Genomic DNA, 18,059 nt, shown 5'->3' with positions numbered 1-18,059 from the left:
ACAAAAAATGTATTTAAAGTAAATAAAGGTCTCTTGGAAAATAGATAAAAATTAAGATTGAATAAAATTGTATTAATTGAAATACAATCAGAATATCAAAACTATTAAAGTTTTACATTGAGAATAATTCAAATTTAGTTGATCACAGATAAAATTACGTTCATGTGATCGATTAGCTATTTACTAGCCCACTTGGGCATCCTTGAGCGGATGTCTCTGTCATTGTGGTTGGATGCCGCATCCTGGTCTTCATGTTGGCCTTAGCTTTGGTGGTGGCGTTGAAAATTGTGGCTGAGTCCAGTGCAGACATCTTGAGTTTAGACTCCCAGGTAAAGGGGTAAGAGAGCAATGAATTGGCATCTTCTTCATCACTCACAACTGGTGAAGTCATTTCCAAGGTAAGTATAGTTGAAACCCTTTCCTTTCGTCGATCTGGCCAGTCAATAGTTTTCAGGCTTTTCATGCGCAGTGCAATTTTCTGAAAATTAAACAAAAATCAATCAACAGATAAACCATAATGCCAAGATGGATTGCAAATTATTAAAAAGGAAGTGTCGTGAAAAATTATTTACTTCATTAATCACCCCAACACAAGTTAAGCAGTTCATCACATTTAATGACATATCCCATTTTCTTATGGACACACAATCTGTTGCTCTGAAGTGACATGAAGTCACTGAAGTGTAATAACATGTTTATATATCACCATTAACTGACTTGATTCTTATGTTATGATTTATGAAATTATGATCTGAATCATGTGTTACATATCTTAAGAATGTAAAAAGCAATAATCCGTAAACAGTTTAAATGTATATTTCCGGAACTTAGAATCTGTCACACATTGTAATGAGAAGAATTGTTACATGTTATTATTCGAATAGATATACTTACGGATTTCATTCTTTTTGGTTTTTTTGTTTTTGTTTGCTGCTGTTCTGTGTGACACTTTCTTTCCGGTTTCTTGTCTACTGAGATCATCACGCCTGTTCCGCCACTCTACACACTCTACAAAGCGCTTCTGAAAATAAATGTTTAAAGTACTATACAGCATGTTTCACGCATTTTAGTTCATCTGTTAGGCAAAGGTATTTATATATGCCATGCTGGCTTGGTTACTGAAGTTAACATCCATAAATCTGTCTTTACACTATTATTTAAATCATTAACTATTTATAATGACAGGCAGGTGAGTGAAAATTACCTTCACAAGATCCTATTGACCATCCTTGGTCGTGATATAGTCACTTGTTTCTTTGACTATTGACTACTATATTCATAGAGTCCTCGTCATCGGCTTTACTGAAATAAAAACAAATGTCATTTTTCTTGCACTTCATTCAATCATGCATTCAATACAATGTCTATTAAAATTAACGATCGTCAGTGAAAATTATACAACCAAGTAAACTGCAGATTTATAACTTTGAATACATATATTGTTCTGAAAGTTTACCATTTTGTAGTTAAATGATTTAAAATAACTTCCAAAAAGGCTAACCATCCTTTGTGTTATTTCGTGCAAATTCTATGTACATCCTGTTTGCCAAAGTTATGCAACCGGTAAGTGAACAGCTTGACATAAAGATCATGATAAAAGAAGTTATATCACATGACATAACCTTGCAGCAATTAAGCATTGTAAAATCAAGGGGTCAGTTTGATGGCAATTTCACACAGGTGTAATGTTAAACTGATTTAGTTTACCGGCTATTCAAATCCATTTGCAAATGATACTTTCATGTATTTTTCATTTTGAGAAAACGTACGTAGGGAAGTGAATTAATGAAATATTCAAAGTGAAATTACCTAGTAACATGAGCACATACCTTCGATAGACAAGGGTGATCCTCCAGGAGCAGTCGTGTCCAGATTTTTCTCACAACAGCCTAAAAGATTAAATCAAATACGTTAAATATAACAGGTATATATATGATTATGCTCAACACGTATGTATTAAATTATTGAAAAATTACATGAAATTTTAAATGTATCCTACGCAGAGCTAACAGTTTCTTATATGAATTTAGTGTTTGCCTCAAATAGTTCAGAAACACATCTGACCCCTCTGAGCGAATTTGGGGGTAAACAATTTCATTTCACTAATGATCCAGGATTGCATTTAATAAATTACACCGAAATGTTGCCATTGTAAAAGCCCATAATTTTTATCATTCTTTAAAATATATCTGAATTGGTGAAATACATCTTGCAATACCCAGTAAACCCATGAGTGAACCACTACATATGGCGGATCTTTTTGATGCAGATCGTAATTCATCCCCCCCCCCCCCCCCCCACACACACACACACCTTTTGTACAAGTGTTAACCGAGTTGCAACGCTAAAATTTGCAAACTATTAACAGGAGCACTAAAATCAAAAGTCTGCCCCTTTAAACTTAAATAAATACTTGTGGTTAGTACTAAGATAGTTACTTACAAATACAAGCTTGGTGTATTCTATACCATGTCGATCTATTGAAATGGAATATAAACAAACTTATTTTTCAGGCCTATTTTACTTAGATTTAACGATAACATTTAAAAATAATACGAGCGAAAATATACATTCGCGGGATAAACTTTATAATCTATCCGGATTTCTGTCATTAACGCAATATTTCTTTAAACGTTATTTACAATAAAATACCCTCGGTCTTACCTGACACATCCGAGGTACTCCGAGTTGCTCGCATCCGTTCTCTGCTTTCTTCTCCAAGTCGCGAATTCTTTCGTCGAGTGCTTTTGGGGAAAATGAGGTGGCCATGGCAAAGTTTACACGACGCAGCCATCTTATGCTTAAAGTTTTGAAAAATAATTGCTAGGAAAACAAATTTGTTCCTACCCGCCAAACAAGATGGCGTCTCGCTAGCACTCACGGGAAATAGACAGTTTTGTCATTGTGTTTTTTTAAATAAATCTAATGTGACCATTTGACAGTAGATTTCCTCGTTCTACAACAAAAGAGGAAGGTATACCCTGTTGTGAGTTGTTTTGTTAACAATTAGATAGTCTCGCGTGGACGTGATCCTGTCGCCATTCGTTTATTTGTTTACATTGCCGACATCAAAGGGGAGTGTGAAAAGTGGAATTCAGCGGATTGAATGTAAGTACTCAAAGTGACAACAGTGAGCAGTTATGGTTTTAGCAGTCTTTTCATCGCATTAGCTTCACTGATTGCTTTTTCTCAGTGTCAAACATCAATATGTAGACCTTGTGATTATTAACAGTGATTAATTGTGAAAACATGTTCACCTTACTTTAACATGCCCGAGCGTCATGAGTCCTACTGATTTAGCACTCATGGGAAACTTTATTGTGGCAAATAAGTTATTTTCTAAAATCCTGTCAGGAGAAGGTAGTATCCGGATATATTTCTGCTGGATGGACCCCCCCCCCCCCCCCCCCACACACACACACACGTACCATGTAAGTAATTTACGCACTGTGCTCACAAAATTGTTTGTTCTTTTCAGTTATACACCCAGATGTACTATCCCTATCTACCCTTTAAGTTAACTTTACTACTATTACTAATATAATTTGGTGATGTGTCACGATTTCTTTGAAACCTTAATTCATTTGTCAATGTGAATGAAGAATGAAGCACAATCCCACTGACCCTTTGGCTATGATTTGTACATGCATAATTTCTGTAGACTATTCGTGGCACTTTCTGCTGCAGGGACACAGTTCTTTGTGGACATTGCGACAAGTAATTGTCAAGAAAAACAGCCTAAAATCACGAGAAATACGTTTCTGAAATATGGTTGGTTTCTACAATATTTGTTTTAACATGGGTACCCAGAGATATTCCGCATATATGTCTTCGTTATATCTATTCATATAATCTGTACTCCAGAAATATTTCAACCAAGTCACATCATACATTTATTAGTTCATCAAATTATCTAGTATCTTATGTTCTGTGTCAGTTCTGTGTATGCAGTTGTACCAGTTAATCAGTTTCATGGTTTGATATTTGTTTTATAACCATTAAAACCTTGTCCATCAGTACATGTTGCATGTGTTAGCCCTACAATGCATTGACATTATCATCACACCTCAAGTTTCATATTTCTGAAAGTATCGTTGTGTCAGTTATTTGATTTACAGATATGGATTGTGGACCAACAAACTCGGAGAATGATGCCCGGTAAGGGAATCTCTTTTATAACAATATTATTCATATAGCTTTATAATGAAGCTGACACTATGTTAATACATACAACAAACCTTTTTGACCTCACTCAAAGTGTAACTGTACATGGATTCAAGCATAATATATACATATATATTTAAAATTCCAGGAGAAATACGGCTTTTCTGTCCTCACTGCCAGACGTCTGTTTCAAAAAAAACACGTTATCTCCATCTCCGTAACAAGATGTTCGTTAGTTTGTAAAGATTTTTCGGGCGAATGACAAATGTTTCATCAGGTTAGTCATCAAAGAATTTTTAGATTTCACTAAAAATCGAGTTTGCACTGTCACTTTGCTATCCATGTTTAATATATTTAATGTATGTATCATACATGTAACTGTAATAACTGAAAGTGAGCAAATGGTAATACGTATTTAATATTTGTAATACATGTTATCTGCATTATCATATATATTGCTGTGTTTCATTCATTGAATTGTCTCTCAGTTGAATTGATGATTCAAACTGAATGTCCTTTTCCTTTCCAGACACTGACAGTGACCAAGATATTAACAGCACATTCAAGGTTTGCGAGCTATTACCACCACAATGTGAGAGCCTGATTGATTCGGATTCAGATGTTTCGCCAGATATTAACCAGGACTCGCATACAGCAACAAACATCTACAGAAGAACAAAGCACTTTGTGTAGTGACTAGCTCGTCTTCATTCAGTGTGCCAACTTCCTGAGCAATGCTTGTGTGCAGAGAATTCTGTTACTCTTCTCTGAGCGCCCCAGTTTCTTAATACAGCGAATTGTGTACTACTGCAACTGCCCTGTTGCATTAAAATGTGAGCTTTTCTAAGAAATGAAACAGTTGGATCATAATATTTCCAGCGTTTGTTTTTTGTTCAAATAAATATGTAATAAATATAACAAGATAATACAACATATTTCAGCTTTCTAAACTAAGCGAACTCTCATTGTCATCTTCCTTGTACAGAAACCTAGCGGAAACCTACATTACCCAAGATCCACAAGGTTTCCGCAAGACCAGAAACTTACTCACTCCAGCTATAAAGGTTTCAGTAAACTGAAACTAAATGGAAACTTCCAACTACAGTTTCAGTTGACGGAAACATGACGGAAACTAAGACTTGTTAGTTTCAGTTGTGGAAACTATGCGGAAACTCTCATTGCGCGTTTCCTGAAACTGAAACCTAGCGGAAACCTACATTACCCAGTATCCATCAGGTTTCCGCAAGAACGGAAACCAAGTTATTTTTGCTGTGAATCTGTCGGTTGTATATCCAGTCTAAAGACATTGACCATGACTTCAATCCCGGGCTGTTTAGATTGGAGAGCTGTTTCGTCAACTACAGAAGTCTGTCAGTGACTCACCAACACTTTATTCGTGATATGTATATTTACTACATAACCTTACAGCAGTGGCTAAGTGGCATATTGGAAGGCGATCGTCAGCCAAGGTCCGGTCCAGATCAACTCTGTCCTGGACAGTTTGGCGCTGTCAGGTCAGTTTGGCCTTGTCATTACATATATACTGAGGGAAGAAAATAAGGGATCACATCAAAGGACAAGTTTTCCCTCACATTTTTCAAGTTTTTTTACAAGCTGTGTATCGCATATCTTGTGGAGAAATATGGAAACAAATGAGGGAACGCTTGTGATCCCTTATTTTTTCCCTCGGTATATATTTAGTTTACATATATTGGGATACATGAGAAAAAATGCGCCACGTATAGAAACAACGCTGCAATACGGTCTTGAACAGAATGGCATTACAACAGTACACATATATTAAAACACACCACTGTAAACGATGATGACGTAGACGTGAGTAAAAATGTAAAATGTAAACTTAAAAATAGACAATTTTAAGTATTGAATGTCAGTTTGTCTTTTGCAGTGGAATTTACAAAACAAATTCCATTTATCCAACCCCAAATTTTATTTCCCCACACTTGTCTGTCTACAATAACCTAACGAGTGTAAGACACCACACACTGGCAATGTCCCACTGAGGTCCGATTATGACCAACTAATTTCTAACAAGTCAACCGTTCAACATCTAACACACAGACGTCATATAATCAATGTCATAACTCTCCTAACCTAACCCTAATACTAATACTTTTTTGCAGAATCTTCTTATATAAGACACATGCATGGCAATCTCGTGCAGAAGTCCTTTCCGCGAAACGTAGTGCGTTTGCGAGCACAACACACTGTTAAAGTGAGTGAGTTAATATTTAACGTCACATCGGCAATATTGCAGCCATATCGTGACGAGAACATACATGACAAAAAAGAATATATATGCATATTATGAAGACCCTGTCTACGGAGGACAGTAAAACCACTAGACTATCAAAGTTAATATTAAAACTAGCGTGGAAGTTTAAAAATTATAGTATGGCTATTTGGACAGTACAATATAAAAACAGGCCATGGATCGCCAACATCAGAGGGTAGATCACCATACCAGGGACCATGGGGACTTACAGTACCTTTGCTACCTGCATGGTCCCTGGCTGGATTTACACCATCCCCTCAGCTGTTGGCGACTGTATGCAAGATTAGCCACAATTTAAAATGACACATATTCTACGATTAAAAAAGTGGAAGATTAACTCTGACTTAAATCGTTTTGGGACTTACGTACCCTCTCAGGAGGACAATAATTTTACGGTACTTCAACCCCCTTCGAGGATACAGCCACTAACAATCTTAGCTGCTAATTCAACTTCCAATCATTAAATACTTATTTATTTACATGTCAGTCAATAAATACAATTCTTTTAAAAATGCAATAACAAAGTGAGAACTTACGTTACTAAAAAGGTCCTTCATAGTTCTTGATTTAGAATAATTGTCCCTTGTGATGGAATATTCAACACAGTCAAGCAAGACATGCTTGACCGTGATTATTTCATCACAATGGATGCAGAACGGAGGATCCTCACCTTTCAAAAGATATTCATGCGTATACCTAGTGTGGCCAATACGACATCGTCGTAGTATGACATTTTCAAATCTGGACCGACAACGCAAGTAGGTGTAACCAACAAATGGTTTTATTGCATGTAATTTATTGATACCCACTTGGGTGTCCCACTTCTTCTGCATCAGATCACGGATGTAAGTCCTAATGCTAGCTTTATAATCACTATAAGGAATAAGAAGTGGTGTCACTGATTTGTTGAGAGCTGCTTTAGCAGCAAGGTCAGCCGATGTGTTACCAGAGATTCCAACATGGCTGGGTAACAAAAGACGATGTCGTACTGGCCAGTAGCAAGGTAGTTATAAAGTTCAATAATTTCTATTAAAAGTGGATGTTTACATGCTAGGTTTTTAATAGCCTGAAGGCAAGATAGAGAGTCTGAATAGATTATGTATTGTTTATGTTTAGGATGTCTTTGGATATATCTAAGAGCTGTTAATATAACGTTAGCTTCTGTTGTAAAAATAAAACTATTATCTGGTAATCTAAACGATATTGTTCTGGTTCCAATGACAGTGGCACAAGCAACTGCGCCACCGTCCTTAGACCCATCTGTAAATAAGGATTTATAATTGCCATATTTATGTTTCAATTGATGATATTCTTGTTTATATTGTAATGCATTCGTTTCTGATTTCTTAAATGTAGATAATGTTAGGTCAACTTGTGGCCTAACCAATTGCCAAGGAGGAGAAGAAAGAAGACGGAAAAGAGCTATACTGTCCAGCTCAATACCAGCAGCAGCAATAAACGGCTTTATTCTGAGCCCAAAAGATGGAACAAGAGAATACTTTTTGCTATACAAATCCTCATAAAGAGGATTGAAGACACAGTTATAGGCAGGGTTAGATTCGTTAGAGAATAGTTTTGTGATATATTGTAAAGATAATTTGATACGGCGTTGTGCAAGAGATGGTTCATCGGCCTCAACGTAAAGAGTGTCAATAGGTGAAGTTCGGAAAGACCCAAGACAAAGTCTTAAACCTTGGTGGTGGACAGAATCAAGAAGTTTAAGGCTGCTTTTGCAAAAATCGAGTTTCGAACGCACGAGTGATCGATATAGGTGCAAGTGGGTTGCCTGATCCCCTCTCCACTTGGAGTTGGAAACAACTTTCAACAAGTCAAGAGCCTTCAGGCATTTAGTTTTAAGGGACTTGATATTTGGCAGAAATGTTAAATGGGAGTCAAAGATTAGGCCCAAGAACTTGACCTCCTTTACAACCTTGATGGGAGTGCAATCTAGAGATAGTTCAGGGTCCTTATGTGGTTTATATTTTCTGCAAAAATGTATACAATTAGTTTTGGATTTCGAAAATTTAAAGCCGTTTTCAAGACACCATTTAGTTACTTTGTTTAAACAAAGCTGCAGTTGCCGTTAAATAGTATGCATATTTTTCCCACGACAAGAAATATTAAAATCATCCACAAATAACGATCCATCAATTGAATCGTTTAACACTTTTGATAAACTATTTATCTTTATGCTAAAATGTGACAGACAAAACACTGCCTTGTGGAACACCCTGATCCTGATTGTAATGATCAGACAGGGTAGAACCCACTCGAACTTGAAACTGTCTGTCATTTAAAAAAGTGGCTATAAACTGAGGTTAACGACCTCGCAAGCCGAAGTCATGTAAGTCTCTTAAAATACCATATTTCCAGGTTGTGTCATATGCTTTTTCGAGATAAAAAAAGATAAACACAGCATGTTCTTTATTAATTAGTGTGTTTTTCACAAATGATTCTAAACGCACTAAGTGATCGACAGTACTTCTGTTTTTGCGGAAACCACACTGTATATCAGTTATAAGGTTATTTGTTTCCAAGTACCAAACTGGTCGATTATTTATCATGCGTTCCACGGTCTTGCAAACACAGCTTCTTAACGAAATCGGCCGATTATTGGATGGATCGGTATGATCACGTCCAGGTTTAGGTATTGGTACTACCATGGCGTCACGCCATGAAGGAGGAAAGTTACCCGATGTCCAAATATCATCAAAAATATTTAGAAGAGTCTCTCGGCAGGATTGTGGTAGGTGCTTCAGGAGTTGATAATGTATGTTATCTGCTCCTGTAGCAGTGTCATGAGCTTGATCAAGAGCAGTATGGAGGTCATGAATAGAAAACGTTTCATTATAATCTTCCCCATTATCAGAATTAAAATTAATAGCTTTCTTTTCTTGTTGTTTTTTATAGTACTGGAATTTAGGTAAATAGTTTGAAGAGGAAGAATGTTTAGCAAGGGTGTCACCTAGTTTATTAGCAATATCTGATTTATCAGTAAGCAATTGATCTCCATGTTTAAGATGATGAACAGTAGATTTAGTACCTTTACCTTTGATTTTCTGGACCATGTTCCATACCTTGGACATTTGTGTCCGAGAATTTATTGTAGATACATAATTTTGCCAAGATTGGCGTTTGTTCTGTTTAAAAGTACGCTGCGCTTTAGCATTTTAAATTTAAAATTTATTTAAATTATGCACCATAGGATGGCGACGGAAATAATGTTCTGCCTGTTTCCTTGCCTTCCTAGCTTGTTTGCAGTCATCGTTGAACCATGGTTTTCTTATGTGTGGAACTGCAGAGGACTTTGGTATACACTCATCAGCTATGGAGTTAAGATGATCAGAAAAGCATTTAATAGCATCAGGAACGTCAATAAAACGTTCAGGTTTAAGTTTTTCAGCACACAGTGTTTCATATAAAGCCCAGTTAGCCTTTTTGAAATTCCGCCTTGATGATGGAGGAACATCAGATGGAGTTACAGCTTTTAATATAGTAGGAAAATGGTCACTTCCACAGAGGTCATCGTGGACTGACCATTCGAATTCATTAAGTAGTTCTGAATTTGTCAGTGACAAGTCGAGAGCAGAATAGGTCCCTGTCCCAGGATGTAAATATGTGTTGGAACCATCATTATAAATACATAAATCATTGTCAGAACAAAAGTCCTCCAACAATTTACCTTTAGTGTTTGTATTTCCACTACCCCAGAGTGGGTTGTGTCCATTTAAATAACCCATTATAATACAGGGCTTCGGGAGTTGATCATATAGAGCTTGAAGATCGGTTTTGGCAAACTTCGAAGACGGTGAAATATAAAGAGTGCATAGCGTAAACGCTACATGTAAAGTAATTCTCACTGCAGCAGCCTGCATATTAGTAATAAGTGGAACAGGGCTCTGAATAACATTTTGTCTGACTAGAATGGATGATCCTCTAGTGGCCCTATCACCCGGAGGTGAAAAACAATGATAGGCATTAAAATGACGAAGGTCAAATTTTTCCGTTTGTTTTAAATATGTTTCTTGGAGACATAACGCTGAAGGTGTAAAATCTTGGACTAATAGCTGTAATTCATGTAAATTAGTCCTCAATCCTCTGCAGTTCCACTGTACAATATTATTGGAATAAACTATCTTTTGGGGGGATTTATTGGGGAACTACCCCGCACTCTTTTGGTGAGCGACAAGCTATGTGCCCCAGAATGGACGTTTTCAGAAACGTCCATGTTTTCAAGCGACCCATATTTATTAAACAATTGAATTTTGTTCTGTGACCCTTTAGGAGCTCTGCCACTTTGTTTTTTGAAGCATCAGGCTTTGGCTTCGGTTTACTTTTCACCGTTTGTTGACAATCAGCTGTCGATTGAGACTTTGAATGTGACTGAGATGATGATGATTTGTGATCAGAAGAAGACTTTGATACACTAGGAAGTGATTCCTCGGTCTGAGATGATATGGCAGGACACAAAAGCTGTGGAGAATCACAATTTACCCAAGTCAAGGTAGTTTGGCAGTCTGTGGATGATTTTGTTATTTTAGAGGTAGACTCCGATGATGTTTTTGCCACTGTAGCATAACTTTCCGGAAGATCAGACCTCTTTAACAGTTTTTTTTGCCTAAGGAAAGGAGATATTTTGAGTAAACTTTATTCTGTTTATCTCCATTTGCTCTTTCCAAATAGGACACTGTTTAGAAAATGAGGAATGGTCGCCTGAACAGTTGGTGCATTTTTTGACATTACTGTCACAATCTTCGGTTGTGTGTGTCTTTTCACTGCAGTGAGCACACACAACAGACAATGTGCAAGTATTGACACCGTGGCCGAACTTTTGGCATTTGAAACACCGAAGGGGATTCGGAATGTACTTTTCCACACTGATATTACCGTATCCAGCTTTAAGTGATGTTGGAGCAGTAGGTAATGAGAAAGAAAACAGATAGGTATTAGTTTGAATAGGTGCGTTGTTTTTACGGGTTGTGAAACGTTTGACATATAATACACCTTGATCTTTCATTTCGGAAGCGATATCAAGTTCACACATGTCTGCCAGTAAGCGATCGCGATCACGTACGATTCCCTTACTCGTGTTCAGTGTTTTGTGGGCCGTGACAGTAACCGGAGTACCAACGAAAGTGTCAATATTCAAAAGGTTGGTTGACTGTTGCTTTCTGGCGCACTCAATCAACAGTGCACCAGAACGTAATCTTCGAATGTTTTTTACTTCGCCAGCAATTCCTTGGATACCCTTAGACGCAGCAAACGGGTTCAGCTTCAAAGGTGTGTTATCTTTGGTCTCAATGACAAGGAAACGTGGTCAGTAATCGATCTGTTTGGACGGTCTGAGGTCATCAACGGGATCATTTTCGAGAGGACGTTTACTCTTCTTAGTGGAGGTGTCGTAAGCCATGTTTAGTTATGTAGATTTCATCACCCGAGCTCCCGACCCACCACGGAGTATCACAAGAACGATGCTAAAGCAAGCGGGCCTCCAGCTTGCAGCACCAAGGATACCCGGATGATATACTCCAGTAGAAGAATTATAAATAATTACTCCACCAGATTGGCCCATGAGCCACCGCTTTCTGGGCATAAGACTCTAGGCAAAGTTCAAAGCAACATAATGCAACATCAAACATTTTTTAGACAATAAAGCCAAGACCAAAATCAATCAAAATCAGTTCCAAATCATACTTGTGCAATGATAAATATATCTATAATCTATGCACAGGTCTTGGCGTGACCGGCCGATTGGTTGAACCGGGCCCATTCAACCTCCCGTCTCGGTGAAGTAAGGGTCGAAGGGGTGTGTTGAGCAAAGGGAACGCGGTCACAGGCCCCCAGTGCCCTCAACCCCCAGACTCCACCGACACAGGGCCGCAACCCACGGCAAACGGGTTGGTGGACCAAATATCCCCCCGGGTCCACTACGGGGGTGTCGGCGAGCTCTTGGCATTACCCAGCACCCACCACGAGGAGGTGGCCACACTGTTAAAGAACAAAACATCCACTAACTAAACATGTCCGAATACGCATTCCACGAACCGTTCTTCAGTCCAGTTTGTCTGTTTGCACTGAAAACTGAACTGCGTTGAGGACATATAATACGCATTGTTCAAACTGCGTCAACCCGCCAGTAGAGTTTTTCGTTCACGCCAGTTTGAACAACGCTTTGACGTCGTTCATGCAGACACACAAACTGACATTCAGTTCTTAATCATACTTGCAAATCAGAAATTTAATTATTTTTTGGGCTTGTTTGCTAAATGTGATCCATGAAATTTCGCTAAGTCTGCATAATCTATGTTTTGTATATTCAGAATACTGCATGAGTAATCAACATTTGACAATAAAACCAGTAAACACAATTTACATTATTTGCTTAATTGAAAAAGGCACAAACCTCGAGGATGATTTGTATATATACTTTGTGACGTAGTAAGCCGGACTGCGGTCAAACGATAAAACATCTCTAATCAAGCTTTATGCATGACCAAACAAGGCCCCTAAACCAAATTCTATACATCCCCAAACATAGTCCCAAAACCAAGCTCTATACATCTTCAAACATGGTTCCGAAGCCAAGCTTTATATGTGCCAAGACATGGTTCTCAAATCAAGCTTTATGTGTTGCAAACATGGCCCTCAAACCAAGCTATACACACCACAAAACATGGTCCCTAAACCATGCGTTATATGTCCCTACACATGGTCCCCATGCCACGCTTTATGTGTTAATTTGGTGAATTACGTTGCCCGTCGTGTATTCCGTGCAGGTGAACTTTCATGGACCAAATTACCCATTTGAATCTTTCAGTTTCAGACATTTTGTACATGTCCTCTGCCCCCTGGGCACTTATATCTTCTCCAACAAAGTGTTACGTAATTTTGGGATCATATGAAAATCCTTGATAAAATCTGCGCCACGTTTTCACGACGGCCGTCAGAAATGTGAAATATATTATAGCTAAGGTATTGCCATGGGTTGCATGTTGTATGCAGGCCACCCTAACAAACATCTGAAGATCACAACTTGCGTATGACACTTATTCTCCCTTGATACTTTTTAGAAATCAGAATCCGTATGCACACTCTAGCAGAACAGGATACTCATATTCTGGTAAAACTTCTACGGTCGTTCACGTACGAAGACAGGATAAGCACCTTATCTGTCCCAAAAAGAAACGTATTTTCATGCGTCTTGTTTACCAATAACAACAGTAAGCTAACACCACTTCGGTTACTCTATCTCCGCATGGGATGCTATGGTGCACGCCATTACTGTGCACTATGAGAAGAAAGTAAGGGTTAGATGACGCGTCCCTGTGGTGGCCCAGTGCTCATGTGTCCTAGGATGACCTGTATCAGTGCGATGAACGAGGAAAGCGGCATATGATGTAATGCTACAGAATGTTGGTTAAATTTAATGAATACAGCACGAAGCTTGTCACAACATTTTCAAACCTCAATGCTGTCGAGCCTGGCTGTCCTTTAGGCTTATCATTCTGGCAGTGTTTTGATCCTGTTGTCAGAGGTTGTTTGAAGTTGATGTTATCCTGTCAACGCAATGTCACCGCTCGCTGTTTGAACGACATTGTCGAATCATAATAGAAAGAGTTTAATTCGACATAATTTTGCACCTCTACATTCATGGTTCTGGTGACATCCAACGTTTACATATTCCCAATTGCCATTTTGCCCCTATACTTATTTGCCTCGTAACTTTCATGACTTGAAAATAACGATTACTTAAAAATATGTCGCCAAGACGTGGCCATACAGTTAAACAATAATAAAATATTTGTCCTAAAAGATGTGGTACAGAGAGTGTCATAGGAGACTCACTTCTTGATAATATTGAGGGATCCTTAAAATTGTTTCAAATCTTTCTGAAGAATATACTGATGCTTATTAGTGACTGAAAGAATGAAAGAACGAACAAACAAATGAACAAAAACATAAATGTAATTGATCAGACCCATTGACAGAAAGATGTATGGAACTATGAAATTCTTACCTTGAACAGTTTTCACTTGCCCGTCTCTGAGCGACATTTGGGCATGAATGGACTTGCTGTGCAAAAAAATTGGAACGTCACTGTGCATAATTTCGCGGAAAATTCCGTACAGCTAAAAACGTGTAACATGACCTCTTTATCTAGTTTTATGTCTGGCTACTGGACCGTGCATTTGAAACTAAGAGACAAATGGAAGTTTTGGTCAGGTTTCACCATCCGTAAGCAAACCACACACAAAATGTAGACTGCAAGTATAATATGAAATGAAGCTTTAGATAATTATTCTAGAGCAATGTGAGTGAGTGAGTTTTATGCCGCGATATGACAGCGGTCTGTAAATAATCGAGTCTGGACCAGAAAATCCAGTCAACCAAGTCAACGAGCCTGACCACCCGATCCCGTTAATCGCCTCTTAAGAACGACACGCATAGTCGTCTTTTATGTCAGGCAATGGGTTACTGATGGCCTGTTCTACCCCAGGACCATCACGGGTCCTAGCACAGTGTGATGTTCGGGCAACACATTTCGAATGCTGGAATCCTACTCCACTAAAGGACACGTTCCAGGTCTTGTCTATTATCCGTTGGTTTGTTGACGACGTCGTACCTGTGTTTTAAGATGGTCCCATCGCGTTCATATTTAGTGAGTGGGCAGGCCAGGGAACGACATGAATGACGTGATGGTTGAGAAGGTCCTGTGTCAGACTTGCTGTTTGGTGCCCGGCGTTGTTCTGTTGAAACACTGTTCCCTGTGGTTGGTTTTGTAGGAGTGGCAGCACAAGTGCTTGTAGCACCTGATCCCTGTCCTGCACTGTGTTTACGTTTACCTGTACTAGTGCGAGATTAGGCACCTGTTCCCAATCAACACCGCCCCATACCATCATATCTCCTCCATACCATGATGTCTCCTCCATACCATGATGTCTACCCATACCATGATGTCTCCCCATACCATCATGTCTCCCCCATACCATGATGTCTCCCCATACCATCATGTCTCCGCCAAAAGGCTGGACCTGTTGAAAGCCAAATTCTTTACACCGACGGCAATAAACGTGTTCCCTGCCATCATTCTGACTCAAATTAAAAAGACTGTCGTCGGTAAACAACACTTGGCGCTATTGCCTCACAGGCCAGACTCGAACTCGCCTAGCCCATCTGTTGTATTTTCCGTGTATTTTCCGTGATTAGAGTTGTTATTAATTATTATTGCGGTAGTTGTAATTGGGTCACAATATTTAAGGTTTTAGTGTTAGTTATTATGGGTCAGATTTCCTACAGAGAATTATTTAAGTGGCACGCCTCTAAGGCAGTACTTTTGAGTTACCTCCCTTTGACAAACATAAACACGAGACCTCTACTGTTCTAGAGCATTCCACGTTAGTGGCGATGGTCGTATGTGCTCGACCTTCCAGGAAATGACTGATGGTATATATAAATGCTGGTTTTCGTGTTGTCGACGGACAGACAGAGTTTAACTGGAGTAATATCAAACAGCTTCGTCAACGCCTGATCTACATAACGGCTGCCTGACCGCTCGTTGTGTTACAAGTTGTACAAGTTCATAACATTAACAAACAAGATATGTAAAGACTACATGTATTTAATACTAAGGTACAGTAATTGTTGGATAGTCTCTATAACATAGCGATGATAAACAGGAAGGCCACGATGAAAGCTAAACATTTCTAAATCCTGTCATGAATCTATCCATCAATTATATATATCCAATGTCTTGTCCTGTTAAACAAAAGGATTAACGAAATTACCCTTAAGGACCAAAGAGATATGAGACAAATATGATGAACTGAATATTGACTGGGCACACTGACCTCCTAGCCAACCTAGTTGGCTCTAGGAACAAACATTTTCTGGATGCTAAACATGCTAACTCAACAAAGTGAAACAGGTGAAAGTTTTGGAGATTCACAAACAATCAGTACATGAACACATGAGAAAACTAAGCCGAATCTGCTCAGTACATGAGCTAAAAAGAAACTAGCCTTCAGCATGTTCAGACATATGGGATAAAACTTTACTACCGAAAGAACAATGGGGTAAGACCGGTTTTGCATAAAACGTTGCAAAACACACATGTTGAGGACCACCCAGAGGCATCCATAATCTGATGGATTGGTAAACCCCGACCTGAGGCCGCACTAGTTGATGCAGACGGGGTGCTGTGTCCAGATAGTCTCACATCAGTCTTTGGCCTCTACATTTTTGTAACGAGGTAAGTGAGTAACTGATAACCAAATGTTGTTGGCATGGGAAACGTCCAGATTTCTCTGGCTATTATATGGCAAGCTTTAGATTTAGTGCCTCCAAAGTGATTAACATATGCACCTGCTGTTGAGTTGTCAGTTGTTTTCTTTCAACACTGACACAAATGACTGAAGTCCAAACAAAACAGCCGTATGTTCTAGGTAATTGATGTGATCTGAGCACACACAATCATCATCTGACCAAGCACCACCAGTTTTCACATTGCCATTGAATAACGCTGCACCCTAACCTCTGGATGATGCATCAGTAGTCAATACTTGGGTTGGAAATCCTCTTGAAATAGGGGCTGAAGTTTTTACAATATTGTCATTCCACCACCTGAGATCATGTCAACTGAGTTCAGATATGTGCATTGTTGCCTTAAAATTGCCTTATGCTGACATGAGGCCAGGATTCTTGTCTATTTCAAGCTGTTTACAGCAAACCAAACGGAACTGCAATTTCATAAGCAATCATCATCCCTTTTGCGAATTGACACAGCACCTTCCGCCACAATGCTCTTGTATTTCTTTTGAAAAATTTCAACTTTCTTTCTTGTGAGGGAAATCGTCATGTTAACTGAATTTGAAACAAAACCCAGAAACACTATGGATTGGCAAAGTTCCAGAACAGGTTTTCCGTGGTTTATCATAAATCTTAAATTCTCCAAAAGCTGTTTTGTTTCATTGATGTTGTTTCGACATTCAGGTATGTTTTGACCCTGAAGATAGGAGTCACCAAGGTATGAAACCGAAAGACAGCCCCTCTTTCTCAGAAAACTGTAAACTGGCTTTACCAACTTGGTAAAATGTGGGGAGCACAGGTCAGCCCAAATGGCATGCACGTGTATTGGTAAGTGGTCCCTCGCCAAATGAATCTCAGGAAATTTCTATCTCTTAAAGTAATGTTGATTGAATAGAATGCGTCTTTTAAATCAATTGATCCCATGTAACAGCCCGGTGTCATTAGTTTAATTGCTGATAATAAATGTTCCATTTTGAAATGACATTTTTCTACAGAGTGATTGAGTAATTTCAAATTGAGGATAACTCTGAAACTTTTGTGAGGCTTGGGAACAAGACTGTGCTGTCATACTGGTCATCGGCCATGTCAGAAGGATGAGGTATTTATAACAGTCCTTTCTGTAACATCTTTTACACTTCCTGGTCAAGAAATTCCGCTTGTGAATGGGAACAGTCAAGGACTTGTTTGGTAGAATCTCACATTTTTAATATTCGATTAAAAAAAATGGGAAGACAGATGGAAGTCAATCAATGTTGATTTGACTATAATGAATGTTTTGAGAGTGTATCCCCCG

General features: G+C 38.6%; 1 protein-coding gene across 1 annotated transcript in view; it reads right to left on the bottom strand.

The window, feature by feature from the left end:
* LOC137255877 (sodium- and chloride-dependent glycine transporter 1-like) overlaps positions 1 to 14,657 on the bottom strand; it is a 54,873-nt gene extending 40,216 nt beyond the window's left edge. The window contains exon 1 of the mRNA XM_067793455.1: positions 14,478 to 14,657. Within this exon, the coding sequence (XP_067649556.1) occupies positions 14,478 to 14,565 (88 nt within the window). The 5' untranslated portion in view covers positions 14,566 to 14,657. The remainder of the gene's footprint in view (positions 1 to 14,477) is intronic.
* Positions 14,658 to 18,059: the final 3,402 nt, after the last annotated feature.

The sequence above is a fragment of the Haliotis asinina genome, chromosome 11 (genome assembly GCF_037392515.1).
Source record: "Haliotis asinina isolate JCU_RB_2024 chromosome 11, JCU_Hal_asi_v2, whole genome shotgun sequence".
NCBI lineage: Eukaryota > Metazoa > Mollusca > Gastropoda > Lepetellida > Haliotidae > Haliotis > Haliotis asinina.
The sequence above is the reverse complement of the archived record's forward strand: the minus strand, read 5'-3'. Positions and strand labels throughout refer to the sequence as shown.